This window comes from Malus domestica, chromosome 05, assembly GCF_042453785.1.
Source record: "Malus domestica chromosome 05, GDT2T_hap1".
Taxonomy (NCBI): domain Eukaryota; kingdom Viridiplantae; phylum Streptophyta; class Magnoliopsida; order Rosales; family Rosaceae; genus Malus; species Malus domestica.
Genome location: NC_091665.1, coordinates 42,285,210 through 42,308,424, shown reverse-complemented (window position 1 = coordinate 42,308,424; position 23,215 = coordinate 42,285,210). Strand labels below are relative to the sequence as shown.

Sequence of the window (23,215 nt, the reverse complement as noted above, 5' to 3'; positions counted from 1 at the left end):
TTAGGGACCCGATGTCCTCATCGGCAGACATCCGGCCAGGGATTGGCTCTGATACCAAATTGACACATCTTGGCTCGAGCCCCCACCACATCCCAGGCTCGACTCCGCCGTAGCACGATATTGTTGCTTTGGGCCCCAACCACGCCTTCACGGTTTTGTTTCTAGGAACTCACACAAGAACTTTCCAGTGGGTCACCTATCTTGGGATTGCTCTCGCGCGAACTCGTTTAACTTTAGAGTTCCGATGGAACTCGAAGCCAGTGAGCTCCCAAAAGTCCTCGTGCTAGGTAAAGATGAGAATATACATATAAGGCATAGAGGATCCACACCCCAGGGCGAGGTGGGTTGTAACAAAAATGGAATGTATAGAATATCTGTTTTCAATTTATAAGATCTTGAAAGTTTATTGAAAAAATCGAAAAATAAGTGGATTGACTCATTTTCTGCTTCACTATGATGAAACACAATTTTAGTATTAGGTCACTAATCGCTAACTTCATTGCTTTCACTACAAATTCTGGATATAAAACTTGATAAATGCACTTCGTGTCGAGTTTTATCATACCTAGCTAGGTTTACATAAGTTTAGTGAAAGTTTCTCGTCGTGCTTCGTCCATGGTTGTAAGCTTTTATGTTGAATCAAGTTAATCTCTTGTGTTTTGTTTTTGATATTGTTTGTATCGTTTCGCCTACGATGGTAATATTGGTACTTTTGTTAAAAGTTGATTCCGTTTGCGCATAAAAGTACAACAAATCAAATGCAAGAAAGAACACAAGTTAGTTTCATTGTCCTTTCTACTTTTAGTAGTTTAACTTGTAGCACTCGCATTCATCTCCTTAGTTAGTTGCTGGTTTAGGTACTCATTGTATATTACATGATGTGGTTCTGTATTGGATCGAATCTTATTGACGATAATGGTAATGCAGAAGAGTATGTATACATACATAAATAAGCATACGATCCTGTAATATCTGATTTTTAAACTTTGTAATTACTTGAAAATAATGTTTTAGATACGAAGTACTAATCGGAGCAAGTCTTGATGTATGAAAACAAGTGTTATGAACTTAATTTGGGGTACTTCTGGAATGGCTCGAAGTAGGGTTTGATAATCAAACTCACTTATGTCTATGTCTAGCACAAAAGCTTAAGATCACTTTCGGATCGTAGAAGCACTTTTATAAGAAAACGCATGAATTTGTAATAAAAAAATTCTGTATGTTACAACAAAATCAGTACTTCTAGCAGAAGTGCTTATATAAAGTTCTGATTATATTTAAAACAGCCCTCTCCGTCATTTCTGATTATATTTAGGAACCCTAGGTCTTTCTCTCTAGAAACTGAGAGAGGTCTCACATGTCTCTCAGCCCTCTCTTTCTTTAAGAACAAAAAATGGTTCTCATTTCCTTATAATGGACAACCCTAGCCGCGCCTCCTCTTCCATTTCTACTTCAATGCCTTACCATCCTCTCTCACATCAACACAAACCCTTCACTCTAGCCGCTCCTCCATGTTCTCTAGGTCTCCTAAAATTAAACTTCAAACCTGCCTCCAATGCTCTCGGTCCCAGTCATGGAGTTCATCATCCTTACTGGATCTCGGCTGCGAAACCCAAGTCCCCAAAGGTAAAAATCTCTCTTGGCTGCCATTGAGCTCCATTGGGTTTATTGTCATGGAAAAATCAAAGAACTAACACATGCATATACTTTTTCTGCGAGGGCTTGCGGATCCACACAAAAGAAACACACCAAAACCCAGCCTTCACAGGTAAAAACTCCCAGATTCGTTATGGCAAGGAAGAAAAAATAAAGGAGAACCTCTCGGAGTCAACAGATCCGTGGAAAGAGAAGGTAAAATATCATGTGTTGATGTGTCTTGGGTTCCGATCTGTAAAAAATAATGCAGTTGGGCTCTGCATGTCCTCACATGGCTCTGCTATCTGTTTAGGAAACTTAGAGTCGTGATATATCCGAGAGAAAAAGAATGCTCAAGTTGCAGATTCGATCGACAGAATGGCAAAACGAGTTTCCAAGTTGCCGCAACTTTGGATCTGAAAGGTATAAACCCTCATCTCTGGTGGAATCCAAGTTGGATGTGTAAATTTACCGTAAATGAGTATGGCATGCATGTATTATCTGTGAGATTGTTGAATTGTAATCTTGTCTTGGTCCAAAGATAATGGATCTAGCCCATGCACAAAGAAAGATCCATGCACATGCTAAAGAATTCTAGCAAAGTTCAAGTTGGTGGAAGAGTCTAGAAGAATGGTGAGGATTCCACCAACATACAAGATTAGCGTAGATAATTCTAGCATAGGAAGGTAGTGGAATTATCTAGATATATCTAGCATGATGTTTCCATGCTTCTCCAAGGTTCCATCCATGCCTATAAAAGGAGAAGGCATCCACACCATTTGAAACAACCAAGAGAGCAAGTAGCAAGAAGAGAGAAGAAGCAACAAAGCTTCTAAGAGTGTTTGAGTGTTTCCTCTTGTACGAGTTTGTGAGTGAATAAAAAATCTTGTGTAAAAACTTTGAGTATTCTTTCTTTCTCTTGCCTATCAATTCCGCTAAATTACATTATTCTTTGTGAGATAAACATCTCCAAAGTAGTGAAGTCTTTTTAAGCCCCAACAAAGTGGTACCAGAGCTATGGCTAGCAACGCTATGGCAGCCTTCCAAGTTCCAGTGCTCGACAACAACAACTTCGATAATTGGAGTATCAAAATGAAGGCCCTTTTGGGAGCACATGATGTATGGGAAGTCGTGGAGAAAGGCTACACTGAGCCAGAAGATGAAGCTACTCTGTCCCAACCCTAGAAGGAGAGTTTGAAAGATTCAAGAAAGAGAGACAAGAAGACTCTCTACCTCATCTACCAAGCATTAGATGACAATGGCTTTAAGAAGGTCTCGAGTGCAATCTCTGCCAAGCAAGCATGGGAAAAGCTTCAAACCTCTTACAAAGGAGCCGAACAAGTGAAAAAGGTTTGTCTTCAAGTATTATGACGTGAGTTCGAATCTCTACAAATGAAAGGGTCTGAATCAATCTCTGATTATTTCTCAAGAGTCCTAGCCGTTTCCAATCAATTAAAAAGAAACGGAGAAAAGTTAGAAGATGTTAGAATTATGGAGAAGGTAATACGCTCGTTGGACCCCAAGTTCGAGCACATAGTCGTGACAATTGAAGAAACAAAAAACTTGGAAGAAATTAGTATAGAGCAATTAATGGGTTCGCTACAAGCATATGAAGAGAAACATAAAAAGAGGCAAGGGAATGATGAGCAACTCCTCAAGACGCATGTCTAGCCAAAGAAAAAAGAAGAAAGCTTGGACAACGAGAGAAGCCAGTAATAAAGAAGTCGTGGTCGAGGTCGCGGACGTGGACATGGACGTGGACGTGGTTGGAACTTCAACAATCATAACAACTACGAAAGAGGAGGAAGCTCAACAAATGGTCGTGGAAAAGGACGCTCAAACTTGAGGTATGAAAAATCTCAAGTTCAATGCTACAATTGTCAAAAGTTTGGGCATTATGCTTAGGAATGTAGAACTCCAAGCAACAGACTTGATGAGAAGGTCAATTATGTGAAAGAAGAGAAAGAAGATAATGGCATTATGCTACTAGCATGCCAGAACAATGATGGAGACCAAGACTATACATGGTGCCTTGACACCGGCGCCAACAACCACATGTGCGGAAGAAGAAACATGTTCGTAGAGCTCAATGAATCGGTGAGTGACAACGTTTCTTTTGGAGAGGAATCCAAAATACCCGTCAAAGGAAAAGGTAACATCCTAATTCCCTTGAAAAATGGCAATCACCAATTAATTTCAAATGTCTACTACGTGCCTAATATGAAAAGTAACATTTTGAGTTTGGGTCAACTCTTAGAAAAAGGTTATGATATTCACATGAAAAATTATAGCCTTTTTCTTAGAGATGACAAAGGAAGATTAATTGCGAAGGTGAAAATATCAAAGAATAGGATGTTTCCTATGAATATTCAAAATGATGTTGCAAAATGCCTCAAAACATGTTACAAAGACACATCATGGATTTGGCATCTTCGTTTTGGGCATCTTAACTTTGGGGGACTGGAGTTATTATCCAAGAAGGAGATGGTGAGAGGCTTACCATGCATCAATCGCCCTGATCAAGCTTGTGAAGGATGTTTACTTGGGAAACAGTTCAGGAAAAGCTTTCCAAAAGAGTCGACCACAAGAGCCTAGAAGCCACTCAAGCTCATTCACACCGATGTGTGCGGTCCAATAAAACCAAGCTCTTTGGGTAAAAATAATTATTTCCTTCTCTTCATTGATGATTTTTCAAGGAAAACCTGGGTGTATTTCTTAAAGCAGAAATCAGAGGTATTTGGAGCATTCAAGAAGTTCAAAGCTGTTGTAGAAAAAGAAAGTGGTTACAAGATCAAAGCCATGAGATCTGATCGAGGAGGAGAATTCACTTCGAAGGAATTTCAAGAATTCTGTGAAGCCAATGGAATTCGTCAACCTTTGACAGTTCCAAGATCCCCTCAACAAAATGGTGTGGCGGAAAGAAAAAATCGAACCATCCTTGACATGGCTCGAAGCATGCTCAAAAGTAAGAGATTGCCTAAGGAGCTGTGGGCAGAAGCAGTAACATGTGTTGTCTACCTATCCAATCGGTCTCCAACAAGAAGTGTGTGGGGAAAGACTCCGCAAGAAACATGGAGTGGAAGAAAACCAGGTATCTCTCATCTAAGAGTTTTTGGAAGCATAGCCCATGTACATGTACCAGACGAGAGGAGAACCAAACTCGACGACAAAAGTGAGAAGTTCATCTTCATCGACTATGACTCAAATTCAAAAGGCTATAAGCTATATAATCCAAACAATGGAAAGACGATGATCAGTCGAGACGTGATGTTTGATGAAGAAGGAGAATGGGATTTTGGCTCTGATGCAGGTGATCTTCAATTCTTTCCTCAGTTTGAAGAAGAGAATGAACAAAGGATGATGGAACAAGCAAGAGAAGTTCAACAAGAATCCACTACTCCACCGGCTTCACCAACATCAACCAATCATGGTAATTCACCAGCATCAGCATCATCAAGTGGAAGTCTAAATGAAAAAGAAGTACCACGCATAAGAAGTCTATGAGATCTCTATGTGGTAGCTGAAAGACTCGATAATCCTACACTTTTCTGTCTCTTTGCTGATTATGAACCAGTTGACTTCCAAGAAGCAATGCAAGATACTAAGTGGAGGAAAGCAATGGATGAAGAAATTGAAGCAATCCAGAAGAACGATACATGGGAACTCGCTATTCTTCCGAAAGGACACAAAGCCATCAGAGTTAAATGGGTGTATAAGACAAAGAAGAATGCCAACGGAGAGGTCGAAATATACAAGGAGAGATTAGTGGCGAAGGGCTATAGTCAGAGAGCTGGAATCGACTATGATGAGGTATTTGCACTCGTTGCTCGGTTGGAAACTATACGATTACTAATGGATGTGAAGTCCGCTTTCCTAAATGGAGTCCTTGAAAAAGAAGTCTACATTCAGCAACCGTCAGGCTATGAAAACAAAGGGCATGAAGACAAAGTTCTGAAGTTGAAGAAAGCCCTCTATGGGTTAAAACAAGCGCCATGAGCATGGAATAGTCGCATTGACAAGTACTTCCAAGAAAACAACTTCATCAGGTGCCCTCATGAACATGCTCTCTACGTCAAAGTCAAAGATGGAGATATTCTAATTGTGTGCTTATATATGGATGATCTAATCTTCACCGGAAGTAATCCAAGCATGTTTGAAGAGTTCAAGAGAGTGATGACCAAAGAATTTAAGATGACCGACATCGGGCTGATGGCATACTACCTAGGCATTGAAGTCAAGCAGAACAAAGAAGGCATTTTCATCTCCTAAGAAAGCTACACAAATGAGATAATGAAAAAGTTCAAAATGGATGACTGCAAGCCCATAAGCACACCAATGGAGTGCAGAGTTAAACTAACCAAGCATGACGAAGGAGAAAGTGTAGATCCAACATTTTTCAAGAGTTTAGTTAGAAGCTTGCACTACTTGACTTGCACAAGACCAAATATTCTCTATGCCATCGGATTAGTCAGTCGCTACATGGAGAATCCCACAACTACACACTTGAAGACCGCCAAAAGAATTCTTCGATACCTTAAAGGTACTTTTAACTTTGGCTTGTTCTATTCAAGTTCTAATAACTATAAACTTGTTGGGTATAGCGACAGTGATTGGGCAGGAGATTTTGACGATAGAAAAAACACTACTGGATTTGTGTTCTTCATGGGAGACACTGCATTCACATGGATGTCGAAGAAGCAACCGATTGTCACCCTCTCTACCTGCGAAGCTAAATACGTAGCTGCTACCTCATGTGTCTGTCATGCAATCTGGTTGAGAAACTTGCTGAAAGAATTAAGCATGCCACAAGAAGAGCCAACAGAAATCTATGTCGACAACAAGTCTGCAATAGCTCTAGCAAAGAATCCAGTATTCCATGACAGAAGCAAACACATAGATACCCGCTATCATTACATAAGAGAGTGTATTGCAAGAAAGGATGTGCAAGTGGAATACGTGAAGTCACAAGACCAAGTCGCCGACATATTCACCAAACCACTCAGTAAGAAGACTTTGTCAGATTGAGGAACACAATCGGCGTCACAAGACAAGATTAAAGGGGGATGTTGAATTGTAATCTTGTCTTGGCCCAAAGATAATGGATCTAGCCCATGCACAAAGAAAGATCCATGCACATGCTAGAGAATTCTAGCAAAGTTCAAGTTGGTGGAAGAGTCTAGAAGAATGGTGAGGATTCCACCAACATACAAGATTAGTGTAGATAATTCTAGCATAGGAAGATAGTGGAATTATCTAGATATATCTAGCATGATGTTTCCATGTTTCTCCAAGATTCCATCCATGCCTATAAAATGAGAAGGCATCCACACCATTTGAAACAACCAAGAGAGCAAGTAGCAAGAAGTGAGGAGAAGCAATAAAGCTTCTAAGAGTGTTTGAGTGTTTCCTCTTATACTAGTTTGTGAGTGAATAAAAAATCTTGTGTAAAAACTTTGAGTGCTTTTTCTTTCTCTTGCCTATCAATTCCGCTGCATTACATTATTCTTTGTGAGATAAACATCTCTAAAGTAGTGAAGTTTTTTTAAGCCCCAACAGAGATCACCCCCAAACTTAATATAAGTAATAACTGGAGATTGTAATTGCTGGACAAAAATAAATAAAAGGCTTAAATCTGTATGGGGATGAGAATGTTGGACTTAGAACACGCTGTCTCCCAGAAATAAAAGTGAATGAACACCTGGATCAACCCTGAACATATATGCGGACCATTTGGGCTTAAACCTTGCGGAGGACTGTTAAAGAACCAACCCCCAAACTCAAATAATGGCATACACAGCATCCTCGAATGTAAAAGTTATAGATCTGCAGAAAATAATTTTGGTTCCTTGGTAACTCATCAACCTGAGTGATTTGTTGCAGGAATGCTCGAGATCCACAAAGGCCCACACTGAAGAATGGCCGCGCAGCAAAACAGAAAGGTATAACGTTTTATCCCTGCAATTCGGGTCACAGATTTGGTTGCAAGTATGTAGATCTGGTAAATATGATGGAGATCAGTTCTGTGATATGTGGATATTTGATATCTCTATATTCTGCTTCCACATATCTAAGAACTGCATCCCATAAAATAAATGGTCAATGTACACTTTTGTGACTGGATCAGTGATTATGCAAGATCTTCGTAAGTTCGACATTATTTTTCAGCCTAGTATAGGAATGTGGTTTATGTTAATATAGACTGCTGCTGGGTTCATGATACAGTCTTAAATAATCTTTGTGCATGAATTCTTGATTATCTTGTTTGCTGCCTTCAAAAACCAATTTTTGAAAATCAGAAGTAGAATGTAGAAGACACTAACTATAAACTAAATTTATATAGGAAAATAAAACAAGGAACAGCAAATGTTCTTTTTTTTTTTTTTCTGGTTTTTCTTTTCTTTTTTGAAACTAAGTGACAAACTAGGAAATTAAATACATCTAGAAACTGAAAATAATGAAGCAAACTTAAACTATGAATACGAAAATTAAGCTTTGCCTACTCCCTATTTTTTCCTAAGAAAAATCTGAGGCTACAACATGAAGCCCACGAACCAATCGGCCGTCTCTATTGTGCCATCTTCCGAGCCTTCCGACAGGCTAAAGGGGGTCCTTAATTGTATGCTCACTGTCTTAGGGCAGATCTTCATCGTTTGGTTCGGATCTGGATTATTGTTGGGGGGGGGGGGGGGGGGGGGGGGGGGGGGGGTGTACCACCATTTGGAGGTGGGCCAATATTGGGAGCCCTTTCGGGGGATGAAGCATCCGTTGATTGTTACTGCTACGTTTTCTCTAAATTCATCAATAATTCACTCGTGCATATGCTGAAATCATGGTACAAAATATGTTGGAAAATATTATTATTTAGATTTATTTTAATGTTTGGTTTTTTGGGCTTAACCCGTTAGTATTAGGGTTTTAGTCTAGGGTTTGCTTTGGTCTTTCTCTATATAAAGACCTCTTTGTTTTGTTTCTGATTATCAATCAATAAAGCTATGTTTTTCCGGTATACTTTTCTACTTGGTATCAAGAGCATGTTCTCTAGACCTGTCTCCCGCCGTCAGCCTGACTGATTCCTAAAATCGTTGGCCTACCACCCCGCGCTGCTACCTTGAATCCGCATCACCGTCGTCGGCAACCTAACCGTTCCGTATCCAGATCATCTCCACCATCATGTCCACCTATCTGCACTCTACCACGTGGCCACCACACTATCACCCCTGCACCACTGTTTGACGAAGCCCAAACCCAAGGAGCACTTAGATCGAGTTCGTCTTCGACTTGCACAACAACCATTTGAATCCCTGCAAAAATCCGACAATTTGCATCTGCACCGCATCAGCACCTGACGACCCGCACCAGCCCCCTGTTTCTTTCCGCAACCATCTGAATTCGAACCGCTGCTTAGGCCCGTTTGTACCTGCATCCCTCGCAATCTGGCAACCTCTGCACACTGCACGCTTGCACCAGAGTTTCTGCACTGCACCAGAGTGTCTGACCGCCCCCTGCACTGGCATCAATCTGCAACAGTACTAGATTAGTATTGTTGCGGCATAACCATATCAGATTATTATTCGCTGATTGCTATCAGGTATTTTTCTTAGTGTTGTCATTGTAGATATGGCATCTGCAAAGGATGATTCCTTACAATCTATTGGTGTGAAATTAAACGGAAATAATTATGTGTATTGGGCGTATGTGATGAAGAATTTTTTGATTGGAAAAGGACTGTGGGGCTATGTTTCTGGAATGGTTTCCATTCCGAATAACCCCAAGGATGAAAAATATGTTGAATTGTTTGCTGCATGGGAGATGAATAATTCAAAGATTATTACTTGGATTAATAATTCTGTTGATTTGGCTATTGGAATGCAATTGGCTAAGTTCTCAACGTCTAAGGAAGTTTGGGATCACTTGGCAAAGTTGTATACCAAGGCCAATTTTGCTAAGAGGTATCAATTGGAAATGGAGATTCGTACAATCCAGCAAGGTGATAAGAGTATTCAAGTGTTTTACAATGAACTGACCAATCTTTGGGATCAACTTGCATTGACTGAGCCTGAAGAACTCGGCATTGTTAAGCTCTATTGTAAATATAGAGAAGAACAACGTCTTGTTCAGTTTCTAATGCCTCTTCGGGATGAGTTCGAGACGCTCCGTAGCTCCATCCTTCATCGAACTCCTCTTCCATCTGTTGATTCTGTTCTTAATGAGTTACAAGCAGAAGAGGTTCGTGTGCAGTCGCATAGGCTCTTTTCATCGTCGTCAAATACTTCAGCATTTGCTGCAGCAAGGTCTCGTAGGGTTGCTATGGATGAGTGTTCTTATTGTAAAGGGAAAGGGCATTGGAAGTCCCAATGTCCTAAGTTGTCTCAGCAACATGAACTTCCACAGAAAGGAGGAGCAGCTACTGTTTTGCATATTGGAACTGATTCAAAATCTGAATCTAGGAAGGATGATTGGACATGGTAGTTTGAAGTTGGCATCGGCATTGACATGGTTGTGTGTTGAAGTTGGCATCGGCATTGACATGGTTGTGTTTTGAAGTTGGCATCGGCATTAGCATGGTTGTGTTTTTCATCGACATTGGCATTGGAATTTGGAGGCTTGCATCCACATCTACTTTGGCAAACTCATATCGTGTACCGCTATGAGTTTGATGGGGGGTGTTGGAAAATATTATTATTTAGATTTATTTTAATGTTTGGTTTTTTGGGCTTAACCCGTTAGTATTAGGGTTTTAGTCTAGGGTTTGCTTTGGTCTTTCTCTATATAAAGACCTCTTTGTTTTGTTTCTGATTATCAATCAATAAAGCTATGTTTTTCCGGTATACTTTTCTACTAAATATCGATATTATCGGCGATATTTCGCTGATAGTATCGTTTTTGTAAGGCAACTATATTTTCACACTATCCCATTAATTTTCGTTAATATATCGCGATATTATCGATAATATCGATAATATCGTCATATTATCGACAATATCGTGTAGACCAAGGGCCCACATATCAAATATTAAACTGATAAGACCAAATACACTTGATCTCAGCCAAAAGGCCGAGAAAGCCATGCATGTGGCAGTGTTGGGCTTTCGATTTTATACACGTCTTAACTCTCCTACATTCTTCAGATGGCCGATGTGGGACTAGAACCGTGCTTTCTTGCAGAGTTGCGGTGCTGTTTCTGACTTCGTCCTTTAAGGCAACAACATCTTATAGCTTTCAGACCACAAAACTACAACAACCAGGAATTTAACATGCCATGGGATTGATCCAGGAGATCGACCTGTCCTCTTTTCTCGTCCTCTTTCTGGCTGCATCATCTTTCAGTTTCTTCCCTAGCTCGGTTTGAAGAATAGAGCTTACAAGAAATTGAATGGGGAAGTGGGATCTGCAAAAGCTTTATGTTCCTTGACAAGTTTATGCTTCTAAATTGTTGAAGAGATTGCTGAATGCCAATCACAAACATGGTAGCAAATCATCTACGCAGCAAACCGCGAAAGTTGCCCGAAAACTACAGAAACCCAGAATCTAGGGTGTAGACCTCACCAGCTGAAGCATCACAAACAGGAACTACACATTCAAACGGACATCAACACAAATTGACGCAATTATGCTGAATTCTATAATCTCAAATAATAAATTCACCGAATGTAAAACCAATTCTTACAAATTCTACTTACAATTTGAACGAATTAAACAAAATATTAAACTCCAAGTTGAACGAACGAAATTATCATCGCCATTAAACAAAAACCCAGATGAGAATTTATCGAAAATGAACAGCCATACCTGCATGCAGCTCCTTCCTCTGTCAAAGATTGAATCCTTACGCTGGACGCAATCTTCGTACCTGTCGTTTCCGAGGTGGTCAGCGAGAGTGTCGAGCTTCTTGTGCGACAAGTTTGAAGAGGGCCATAGTTCGCGGGTGGGGCCCGAATCGTCGAGCTACGTTTTGGGCTTTCGGTCATCGGAGAAAGGTGAAACAGGTTTGCGCCGGACCGGCGAGATGGGATGGTTCGGCGAGGGGAGCGTGGTGGTTGGCGATGATAGAAACCTCGAGCTTACTTCGCGGGATTTAGCTCTTCTGGGTTTGTCGGATTGGTCTGTCAGTGATCGTTCTTCATTCTGTGTTGTGTGTTTTTGCACTTTGCAATCTCTCTCTGTCTATATATATATATGCAAACTTCAGACTAACTGGAGGCGGAGGAATAAAGGAGGAGGTGGAGGAGGGAGGGATCTCTCTCTCTCTCTCTCTCTCTCTCTCTCTCTCTCTCTCTCTCCTCTCTCTTTGGGTTAAAGCCCGATTTCGTGGGAAGCCCAAGTTTTTTAAGTGTTTTAGAAAGCCCAAATGAATCCCTCCATTCTCGACCCAATGAAGGCCCCAAACTCGTAGGGACTTGGGCTGGTAATGAGGACCCCAAGGTGACATCGTCTTCAATGATTTTCAGGTGTCGGTGTTGGACTAAGCCACACAATAGGTTATTAGTAATTCAGAGTCGAACTTGTCATGAGAGTATGACTCCCATATTGGAAAAATGAGTAACTTTATAAGAAATTAAGCTATTCTTCATATTGCCAATTGGTTCACCTTCTTCATGTGTTAGGTCAATAACCACACATTGTTCCACGTCACTCGATTGGCGTTGTCCATATGGAACGCTTAGAAGTTATTTTCCTCGTGTTTAGAAGTTATTTTCTACACTCACAATGTTTGCCAGCTCGCTATATAATCAACTTAAATCAATTAAATTCATCATACAATGCATTTTCTTACCATGCAATGTATAAAGTGTAAAATATTGTACTAATTCATTATATATAAATGATTATGGTGTGTTTAGACTTCTTTCATTAATTACTACATATTTTATACACTCACAATGTTTGTCAGCTCGCTATATAATCAACTTGATAATGTTAAATCCATCATGCAATGCATTTCCTTCCAATTTTTTGTGATAAACTAATAGATAATTGACTAAATAAACATCCTGCAAAGTTTCAATAAAAATTTCCAAGTTTTTCTTACAATTTCCGTGGTTTTCATGTAATTTTTATCGATATCGATATTATCCTGATATTTCCGTATTTTCGGACTACCGATATTTTCGATATTACCGATATTTTCTTCCTTGGCTGAAATAGATGCACAGATAAAACATTATTTTGAATAGAAATGTTTATATTTATGCTATACCTAATTCCCTGCTCTACCGGCGGTAGAGGGAATGTCGTAAGATTTAGAGTCCATCATTCGGACATTGAGAGAAACTTGGAACAAGTGATTCTACCTTTTGATGTTGACAACCCCATTCCTGATTTGGCCTATCGACACGATGGATATTGCTCATATCGCATGACTATTGTATTGGCCTCGATATTGCGAAAAACTCGGAATTCACAATTTTAAAGTTGTACATGTAGGGCATGCTTTGGAAGATCTTTTCGCCATTCCCTCTATTGTCGGCAGAGTAAGAAATTAGGTATATTTTAGGTATATTTTAGGTATAAACATTTCGATGCGACAGATTTGGTTCGTGGGTTTCATGTTGCAGCCTTTGATTTTCATTGGAAAAAATCGTGAGTAGGCAAAGCCTAATATACTGACTAGTTTAATAAGAAATTATTTCTTTATTACTAAGAAATTATTTCTTTATTACTAAGTACATTGAAAAAGTACTTACCAACACCACATCGTCAATTAAAATTCCTTGAAGGGTAAATTAGCTAGCGAGACGGGTGATTGCCATTGACTATGCACCCATTGCAAAAGAGAATCTCTCGTTCAAGAGATGGTCATTCGAGCCTGGATTAACTAATCAATATTCTTTGAATAGGGCTTAAATTTCGTGTTTGCTTGGAAACCTTGTAATTTACTTATTTTGGTACACAAAGGCACCCATCGGGGATATATCCTTACGAGTCTACAACACTTTAATGAGGAAATTTCGACCAAAAGGAGGATATAGGGAAACTGTATATCCCCAATTGTAGGTAAGAATTAAATTGTCAAGATGATTCGCTCCAAATAGAATTGGCATTTGCTTAACTCGGAGATGAACAACTAGGCCTTGGAGAATTTTTAAAGAAATAATTTCTCATGAAACTACAGCGAAAATGGCATACATGAACCGTATATACACAAATCGTTTAATACATAATAAAGTGTCACAAGCATGCCGAAAAATTTCAGTTCATGAACATCTAAGTCAATTATGTACATCTAATAACACTAGCAACTTCCCTCGTATATCCTTGCAACAGAGGATTGCATAACAGCCGAAATAAGCGATAACATACGCCTGAAATCAAACAACATGGTCAAATTTTGGGAAACATGAATTACTAGTTGATACGGAGTGGTGTACCGCAGGAAATATGAACTAGTGAACAGAAATCAATAGCCCCATACGAGTGGAATTGACGCAAAAGGTCACTCGAGTTTGAGCTTTGATTTTCAGGTAACGAAACAAACATATTCACGGCCATCAAGCAGTCTAAGGGCTGGTTTGATATTGCTGTGCTTTAAAAAAAAATTGTTTTTACTGTGCTATGAGAATAAGCTCATTTTTACTACTTTACGTTTTTAACTTTTTATCCATCCAAAACTGTGAAAATATGCTCTTTTTAGGTGTTTACCAAAGACTTTTGAGCTCAGTTTTTTTTTATACCTATTTTTTATAAAAGTACCTTAATACTAAACGAGTACTAAAAAAGTGAAAGTTATAAGTTATGAAACCAACAGAAAAAGCTTTTGGACACTGCCCAGAAGAGAATTTAGAACTGTACATACCACATTAAAGATTCCTTGGGCAGCTAAGCGTTGAACATCTACAGGAGTCTCACCACCTTTGGGAACTAATACGGTATTGATGTATTGACCGGGTTGCATTGAAACAGAAACTTGTCACAAATTACATTGCATGTTCCCTATATAAAAAAATGACGATGCATCCAATAGTCGTGCACTGGTTTCAGAGGAAAATCAGGGCTGAAAAGCCACTAACTTACAAGGTTTTCAAGACTCTGTAATAGCAGTTACAAAGCAAGAAGTTGAAAATCCACTTGTCTCTCGATCACGGGTACCATTTAACAAAAGCACCTATTATCCGAACAAACTGAATCAACTCAACATGTAACTTGACATGGAAAATAAATACTGTGTTCGTTATTATCTATAAGGCGAATCTGGAGTATTAGTATATCAGGTAACATGTTACTCAAAAGTGTGATGAATAGGTAATAGGTACCTTCGGGCAGGACTTTGAAGATATAATCTCCCCAATGCCAGTCAATACCTAAAGAATGCGGTATAGCAAATGAAATTTATGAGTATACAGGTTTCTCACATCTGGAAAAATATTACCCGAAAAAAATGAAATGTTACCAGTGATGGGCAAATACAAGTGATGAGGGATCCCATGGCATAAACCGCGCAGTCCACATTACGTAACTGATCCAGGAAAACTGGGTTTGCGGCAGGGAAGACCTAGTCAATGAGGAAACCATTGGAATTAGTTACGATTTCAGAAGATGCAGAAGCGTATATACACAACCATGTGCGTTTCAAAAGCATTTCTTAGTACACCTTTGAAAACATTTCTTAGTTGAACGAAGTGGATTACTGAATTCCATTTAAGCACCAGAAAGCAACAAAACAGAAATACACCAAGTCATAGCTATGCAAAGACTTCACACCTGCCATTACTGAAGCAAAATGATTCATCTGATCGCCGGAATCTGAATTTGAAATAGACAATTGAAGAAAGTTCAAAAGAGTTGAGCATATAAACAAAATTAAACAAGATGGTTTAGGCACTCTCGCCCGATAACTCACTTGATTCGGAAAATAAGCCAGAAAAGCTCGAATGGTTTCCCTGAATGGTTTCGAATTTCGATGCTCCCGTCCATAGAGAATGTTCTCTTGCCACAATATCATACCTGTCAAATTCTCAACTCAGCAGACTGTTACTCAATACCCAACCACAGTACCACACACCAAGTAAATAAGGATAATTTAGGATAACAGAACAACAAATAACCTAGAAATGACCAACATACAAGAAGGTACAAAACCCATTTGCTAAAAAGATAGGTTTTTTTCTTTGTTTTTCGCCCTTAATAAATCCAACAACAACAACAACAAAGCCTTTTCCCACTAAGTGGGGTCGGCTATATGAATCCTAGAACGCCATTGCGCTCGGTTTTGTGTCATGTCCTCCGTTAGATCCAAGTACTCTAAGTCTTTTCTTAGAGTCTCTTCCAAAGTTGTCCTAGGTCTTCCTCTACCCCTTCGGCCCTGAACCTCTGTCCCGTAGTCACATCTTCGAACCGGAGCGTCAGTCGGCCTTCTTTGCACATGTTCAAAATCACCGGAGCCGATTTTCTCTCATATTTCCTACAATTTCGGCTACTCCTACTTTACCTCGGATATCCTCATTCCCAATCTTATCCTTTCTCGTGTGCCCACACATCCCACGAAGCATCCTCATCTCCGCTACACCCATTTTGTGTACGTGTTGATGCTTCACCACCCAACATTCTGTGCCATACAACATCGCTAGCCTTATTGCCGTCCTATAAAATTTTCCCTTGAGCTTCAGTGGCCTACGACGGTCACACAACACGCCGGATGCACTCTTTCCATCCAGCTCGTATTCTATGGTTGAGATCTCCATCTAATTCTCCGTTCTCTTGCAAGATAGATCCTAGGTAGCGAAAACGATCGCTTTTTGTGATCTTCGCTAGATTGCTCCGGTCATTAGTGTGGATAAGTATATAAATGGATAGAGATAGGAAAGCAAACACAAGATGTACGTGGTTCACCCAGATTGGCTACGTCCACGGAATAGAAGAGTTCTCATTAATTGTGAAGGGTTTACACAAGTACATAGGTTCAAGCTCTCATTTAGTGAGTACAAGTGAATGATTTAGTACAAATGACATTAGGAAATATTGTGGGAGAATGATCTCGTAGTCACGAAACTTCTAAGTATCGGAGTGTGGTGTCGTCTTGACTTGCCTTATCTGTCTCATAGGTAGATGTGGCATCTTCTCTGGAAGTACTCTTCCTCCATCCAGGGGTGGTATCTTTAACTGGTGGAGATGCACAAGGTAATGTATCAATTTCACTTGAAGCTTACTTGTAGTTTCAGGCTTGGTCAAGCGCGATACAAACCATGTAGTAGGAGTCCCCCAAGTCGCCGAGCTAGGGGGTCTGCTGAAAGAGGTGACAGACAAGGTAAGCAATCAGAGCTCCGACTGATTGTTCACCTTCTCCCCATCTTGCAGCAGCATGAAGGATAAAGAGAAGAAAAATGAGAAGAGATGATATGAGATACTTTTGCTTTTGAAGAAGTAACTTTCCACAGGCTTATTCTTGAACTGAGCTGGAGGGTTTTCTGGTTTCCTCCAGAGTATAAGGCCAACTGAAGAATTTGAGGGTCAAAACAAGTCCATCAAATCTAGAGTACGTTCCACCCTGCTGATATGGGAAATACTTTTGCTTTTGACAGAGTAATGAATGTATCGGCACGTGTGCTGTTACGCTTGTCTCCACATGCTTCCTTGTATCCTTCGCACTTGCCCTATCTGTTCCTCAAGCAGATGCGGAATCTTCCCTGGAAACATAAGATGTTGAAGATGAGTACTCGAGAGCAATGCCAGGTAAGTAATCAGGTAAGGGGTTCCAGGCAGTCAGTTCCTGGCTGGGAGCTTGATTCCAAGTGCTGACTGATTGCTCTCTTTCTCCTTGTCTTGCAGGTAAAAACAAGGCCAAAAGAAAAGACAGGGAAAAAGCATGATATGGGATACTCTTGCTTTTAACCCTGATGATATGAGATATTCTTGCTCTAGTATAGCTTGTTTGCAGAGGTATTATCGGGGGGAAAGAAAGCTGAATATTTCGAAAGGCTTCGTTGGGAGTGCCCTCTCAGATATGATGAAGGGTTGAGCATTTTTGCAGGTCTGCCTGTCCGTTGGGGATGGAGGTCGACATATATAGGAGTCTCCCTAACAACAAGTAGTAATGCTATTCCTTTACCCTGCTTGGTCATAGCACGGTAGTGGGAGCTGCCAGTTTCACATGTTTTAACTCTGTCAGAGCACTTTGAAAAAGTGGTCTGTGGTATCTGGCTCTCGAGATTCGGAGAACGATGCCTCTTCGATTTTTGAGAAAGCAATCATGCTGGGGGTATGACTCTCGAGATTCGGAGAGCAGTGTCTCTTCGATTTTTTTAGGAAGTAATCATGTTGGGAGTCTGGCTCTCGAGATTCGGAGGGCGGTGCCTCTTCGATTTTGGAGCAAGCAATCTTGTTGGGAGTGTTGTCTCGAATGTGAGTAAAGGTTGGGCATGTTTGCTAGTCTACCTTGCCACGAAGCACAAAGGTTGACACACAGGGACTTTCCAATTATCCAGCAATGGTACTGTTCCTTTACCCTCTCTTCGATTTTGAGAAAGTAGTCATGTTGGGAGTCTGGCTCTCGAGATTCGGAGGACGGTGCCTCTTCGATTTTGGAGCAAGCAATCTTATTGGGAGTGTTTTCTCGAATGTGAGTAAAGGTTGGGCATGTTTGCTAGTCTACCTTGCCACGAAGCACAGAGGTTGACACACAGGGACTTTCCAATTATCCAGCAGTGGTACTGTTCCTTTACAGTTGTGGGTAATAATATGGTAGCTAGACCTTCAAAATTTATGTGTCTAAAATTTTGTTAGTGCTGTTTCTTTGCTATTCTTTTACCTTTCTTGGTCAGAGCGATGTAGTGGGAGCTGCAAGCTTCACGTGCTCAACTTTGGCAGAGAACTTTGGCAAAGTTATTTGTGGTACCCATGAGCTATTGTTGCGTGTGGGAAGTGGGTGATTGAACAGTAAGATTCATGTGCTTTCTACTTCACCAGAAGTCTTCGACAGAATGCCCATAATTTCTGCAAAGCTGAGTGTGCGTGTGACAGGTGCTGACAAGGCTAGAAAAGTAGGTGCCTCTTCGATTTCTGAGATCGGCCCTCGTGGTCTCTGAGCAGCCCAGCTTTTGAGAAAGCGAGCGCCTCTTCGATTGATTCGGAGAACGATGCCTCATCGATTTTTGAGAAAGCAATCATGCTGGGGGTCTGGCTCTCGAGATTCGAGGAGCAGTGTCTCTTCGATTTTTGAGAAAGTAATCATGTTGGGAGTCTGGCTCTCGAGATTCGGAGGGCGGTGCCTCTTCGATTTTGGAGCAAGCAATCTTGTTGGGAGTGTTTTCTCGAATGTGAGTAAAGGTTGGGCATGTTTGCTAGTCTACCTTGCCACGAAGCACAGAGGTTGACACACAGGGACTTTCCAATTATCCAGCAATGGTACTGTTCCTTTACCCTCTCTTCGATTTTTAAGAAAGTAGTCATGTTGGGAGTCTGGCTCTCGAGATTCGGAGGACGGTGCCTCTTCGATTTTGGAGCAAGCAATCTTATTGGGAGTGTTTTCTCGAATGTGAGTAAAGGTTGGGCATGTTTGCTAGTCTACCTTGCCACGAAGCACAGAGGTTGACACACAGGGACTTTCCAATTATCCAGCAGTGGTACTGTTCCTTTACCCTTGTGGGTAATAATATGGTAGCTAGACCTTCAAAATTTATGGGTCTAAACTTTGTTAGTGCTGTTTCTTTGCTATTCTTTTACCCTTCTTGGTCAGAGCGATGTAGTGGGAGCTGCAAGCTTCACGTGCTCAACTTTGGCAGAGAACTTTGGCAAAGTTATCTGTGGTACCCATGAGCTATTGTTGCGTGTGGGAAGTGGGTGATTGAACAGTAAGATTCATGTGTTTTCTACTTCCCCAGAAGTCTTTGACAGAATGCCCATAATTTCCGCAAAACTGAGTGTGCGTGTGACAGGTGCTGACAAGGCTGGAAAAGGCTGGAAAAGTAGGTGCCTCTTCGATTTCTGAGATCGGCCCTCGTGGTCTCTGGGGAGCCCAGCTTTTGAGAAAGCGAGCGCCTCTTCGATTTTTGAGATCGGCCTTCGTGGTCTTTGAGCAGCCCAACTTTTGAGAAAGCAAACGCCTCTTCGATTTCTGAGATCAACCCTCGTGATCTCTAAGCAGCCCAGCTTTTGAGAAAGCAAACGCCTCTTCGATTTCTGAGCAGGCGCCTCTTCGATTTCTGAAGCTTCGTCGAGTGCAGATTTTTATAGGGGCTGGCATTAAGTTCCAAAGCACACTTGAATCTCCACCAGTAGAAGCTTCATTCTTGCACTTCTAAGATCTTGATTTGTCCGACCTCTTCTCTCTTCAACACCTTTGAAAATGTCTGGCCCCTCCGACCGTCGTTTTGACTTGAACCTTGTTGAAGAGGCAGCCCCGCCTTCTCCAGACAACATATGGCGCCCATCCTTCGTCTCCCCTACTGGTCCTCTTACCGTTGGGGATTCCGTGATAAAGAATGATATGACCGCTGCGGTGGTGGCCAGGAACCTTCTCACTCCCAAAGATAACAGACTACTTTCCAAACGGTCTGATGAGTTAGCTGTTAAGGATTCGCTGGCTCTCAGTGTTCAGTGTGCAGGTTCTGTGTCTAATATGGCCCAACGCCTATTTGCTCGAACCCGCCAAGTTGAATCATTGGCGGCTGAAGTGATGAGTCTCAAACAGGAGATTAGAGGGCTCAAGCATGAGAATAAACAGTTGCACCGGCTCGCACATGACTATGCTACAAACATGAAGAGGAAGCTTGACCAGATGAAGGAAACTGATGGTCAGGTTTTACTTGATCATCAGAGATTTGTGGGTTTGTTCCAAAGGCATTTATTGCCTTCGTCTTCTGGGGCTGTACCGCGTAATGAAGCTCCAAATGATCAACCTCTGATGCCTCCTCCTTCTAGGGTTCTGTCCAGTACTGAGGCTCCAAATGATCCCCCTCCGGTGCCTTCTCTTTCTGGGGCTCTACCGACTGCTGAGACTTCTCCTAAGCAACCTTTGTGAAGGCTCCCTCTTGTGTGCTTATTTTGACTCATGTATATGTACATATTTGTAGCTTATCGGGGATATCAATAAATAAGCTTTCCTTCATTTCAACGTATTGTGTTAAATACACCAAAGCCTTCTTCGCTAAGTTCTTTGAATTTTCTTTTGTTAAAGCTTGTATGTTGAAGCTTTCTGAGTGGAGCATGTAGGTTGGGGTAGTGTTCCCTTAATTTCCCGAGTGAGGAAAACTTCTCAGTTGGAGACTTGGAAAATCCAAGTCACTGAGTGGGATCGGCTATATGAATCTTAGAACGCCATTGTGCTCGATCCTGTGTCATGTCCTTCGTTAGATCTAAGTACTCTAAGTCTTTTCTTAGAGTCTCTTCCAAAGTTTTCCTAGGTCTTCCTCTACCCCTTCGGCCCTGAACCTATGTCCCATAGTCGCATCTTCTAATCGGAACGTCAGTAGGCCTTCTTTGCACATGTCCAAACCACCGTAACCGATTTTCTCTCATCTTTCCTTCAATTTCGGCTACTCCTACTTTACCCCGGATATCCTCATTCCTAATCTTATCCTTTCTCGTGTGCCCACACATCCAACGAAGCATCCTCATCTCCGCTACACCCATTTTGTGTACGTGTTGATGTTTCACCGCCCAACATTCTGTGCCATACAGCATCGCCGGCCTTATTGCCGTCCTATAAAATTTTCCCTTGAGCTTCAGTGGCATACGGCGGTCACACAACACGCCGGATGCACTCTTCCACTTCATCCATCCAGCTTGTATTCTATGGTTGAGATCTCCATCTAATTCTCCGTTCTTTTGCAAGATAGATCCTAGGTAACGAAAACGGTCGCTCTTTGGTATTTCTTGATCTCCGATCCTCACCCCTAACTCGTTTTGACCTCCATTTGCACTGAACTTGCACTCCATATATTCTGTCTTTGATCGGCTTAGGCGAAGACCTTTAGATTCCAACACTTCTCTCCAAAGGTTAAGCTTTGCATTTACCCCTTCCTGAGTTTCATCTATCAACACTATATCGTCTGCGAAAAGTATACATCAAGGAATATCATCTTGAATATGTCGTGTTAACTCATCCATTACCAACGCAAAAAGGTAAGGACTTAAGGATGAGCCTTGATGTAATCCTACAGTTATGGGAAAGCTTTCGGTTTGTCCTTCATGAGTTCTTACGGCAGTCTTTGCTCCTTCATACATATCCTTTATAGCTTGGATATATGCTACTCGTACTCCTTTCTTCTCTAAAATCCTCCAAAGAATGTCTCTTGGGACCCTATCATACGCTTTTTCCAAATCTATAAAGACCATGTGTAAATCCTTTTTCCCATCTCTATATCTTTCCATCAATCTTCGTAAGAGATAGATTGCCTCCATGGTTGAGCGCCCTGGCATGAACCCGAATTGGTTGTCCGAAACCCGTGTCTCTTGCCTCAATCTATGCTCAATGACTCTCTCCCAGAGCTTCATTGTATGACTCATTAGCTTAATACCCCTATAGTTCATGCAATTTTGTACGTCGCCCTTATTCTTGTAGATAGGCACCAAAGTGCTCATTCGCCACTCATTTGGCATCTTCTTCGTTTTCAAAATCCTATTGAAAAGGTCAGTGAGCCATGTTATACCTGTCTCTCCCAAAAGTTTCCACACTTCGATTGGTATATCGTCTGGGCCTATTGCTTTTTTATGCTTTTATAATGGAAAATGGTGCAGTAAAATGTCAACAAATAGCAGTAAAATCACTAGAACGGTAGAAAAACAATACCATTCGGATTTGGCCTGCCGCGAATCCAGCGCTAACCGGTGGCCAAGCAATCTATGGACGGCCACCGCTTCGGAAGTGCTCTTATCAGCCAATCTCAAGCATCTCGACCGTATATCTCCGACAGCGGGACCGCCTAATACATCACAACAACAAAACCTTTTCCCACTAAGTGGGGTCGGCTATATGAATCCTAGACCGCCTAATACATAACCACAACAAATAAGAAAAGCAATTCCCCAAATACAGAACAACCCAATCGAAAACGAAGACTGGAACTACCAAGAACGCGGAAAATCTCCGCCGTGCTTCCGCCGTCGTCGGAAACAGGAAGGACATGGGCGACGCGAGTGGTGAAACTCTTGAGTTCCTCGACGACGCAGTTGAAGGCGGTCCCGCCTGAGAAGACGAGCAATGAGGGCGTGGGAGGGGTAGGGCTGGGGATGGGGGGGGAGAGGAGGAGTAGCGAGGTGGTTAGGGCTTTGGGAGCGGAGGGTAGACATGGTGGAATGAGATCTGAGAGGGAATTGGGGGACAGTGAGAGTGAGACGAAGCAGAGAGGGACAGGGACCCAACCAACTGTTCGCCGTATTTCCCCGTCTTTCCGACCGCACATTTCTTTTCTATTTTTTCTTGAGTAAATTACATATTACCCTCAGATTTCGGTGCAATTACAGGCTTATACATTATTTTTAAAATATTTCAATCTCATACATTTAGTATTATTATTTTTTCAATGTCATACAATTATTAAAAATTCTATTAAGTTAACCGTTAAGTAATGACGTAGTAAATATAAGATCCACATTTGTGCTGACGTGGCTAAAAACTTAATAAAAAATTTTAAATAATTAATTAAAG

The 23,215-nt window shown here is 41.2% G+C and overlaps 1 protein-coding gene, 1 long non-coding RNA gene and 1 pseudogene across 5 annotated transcripts; 1 reads left to right on the top strand and 2 right to left on the bottom strand.

The window, feature by feature from the left end:
- The first annotated feature begins 1,317 nt into the window (after window positions 1–1,317).
- On the top strand, window positions 1,318–7,781 carry LOC139195984 (uncharacterized). The gene is made up of 3 exons (XR_011581077.1): window positions 1,318–1,851; window positions 1,949–2,058; window positions 7,516–7,781. It is a non-coding gene; the product is annotated as an uncharacterized lncRNA (long non-coding RNA).
- Window positions 7,782–10,550: 2,769 nt separating this feature from the next.
- Window positions 10,551–10,703, bottom strand: LOC114825278 (U2 spliceosomal RNA; annotated as a pseudogene).
- A 3,026-nt stretch (window positions 10,704–13,729) lies between these two features.
- LOC103416453 (uncharacterized protein YNL011C-like) lies at window positions 13,730–22,952 on the bottom strand. 4 transcript variants are annotated; one of them, XR_011581626.1, is made up of 8 exons: window positions 22,358–22,952; window positions 15,473–15,576; window positions 15,334–15,375; window positions 15,023–15,124; window positions 14,886–14,933; window positions 14,647–14,737; window positions 14,429–14,493; window positions 13,730–13,937 (listed from the first exon to the last, which is right to left on the bottom strand). XR_011581626.1 is itself a non-coding variant. In XM_070822791.1 (6 exons), the coding sequence occupies exons 3-6, from the start codon at window positions 15,233–15,235 to the stop codon at window positions 14,654–14,656; spliced, it is 246 nt and encodes an 81-aa protein (XP_070678892.1). In that variant the 5' UTR covers window positions 15,236–15,375; window positions 15,473–15,576; window positions 22,358–22,872; the 3' UTR covers window positions 14,505–14,653. The 4 variants fall into 4 exon arrangements, 2 of the variants coding, with proteins under 2 accessions (XP_070678892.1, XP_070678893.1); XR_011581625.1 differs by lacking the exon at window positions 15,334–15,375 and adding an exon at window positions 15,224–15,333 and having other exon boundaries at window positions 22,358–22,495; XM_070822791.1 differs by lacking the exons at window positions 13,730–13,937; window positions 14,429–14,493 and having other exon boundaries at window positions 14,505–14,737; window positions 15,224–15,375; window positions 22,358–22,872.
- Window positions 22,953–23,215: the final 263 nt, after the last annotated feature.

What these genes read in the sequence shown, in the direction of transcription:
- LOC103416453 (XM_070822791.1), bottom strand. An exon ending in CTTGTATTTGCCCATCACTG is followed by an intron (nt 14,934 to 15,022) that starts GTAACATTTCAT and finishes CGCATTCTTTAG; the next exon opens with GTATTGACTGGCATTGGGGA. An exon ending in CTTCAAAGTCCTGCCCGAAG is followed by an intron (nt 14,738 to 14,885) that starts GTACCTATTACC and finishes TTCGGATAATAG; the next exon opens with GTGCTTTTGTTAAATGGTAC.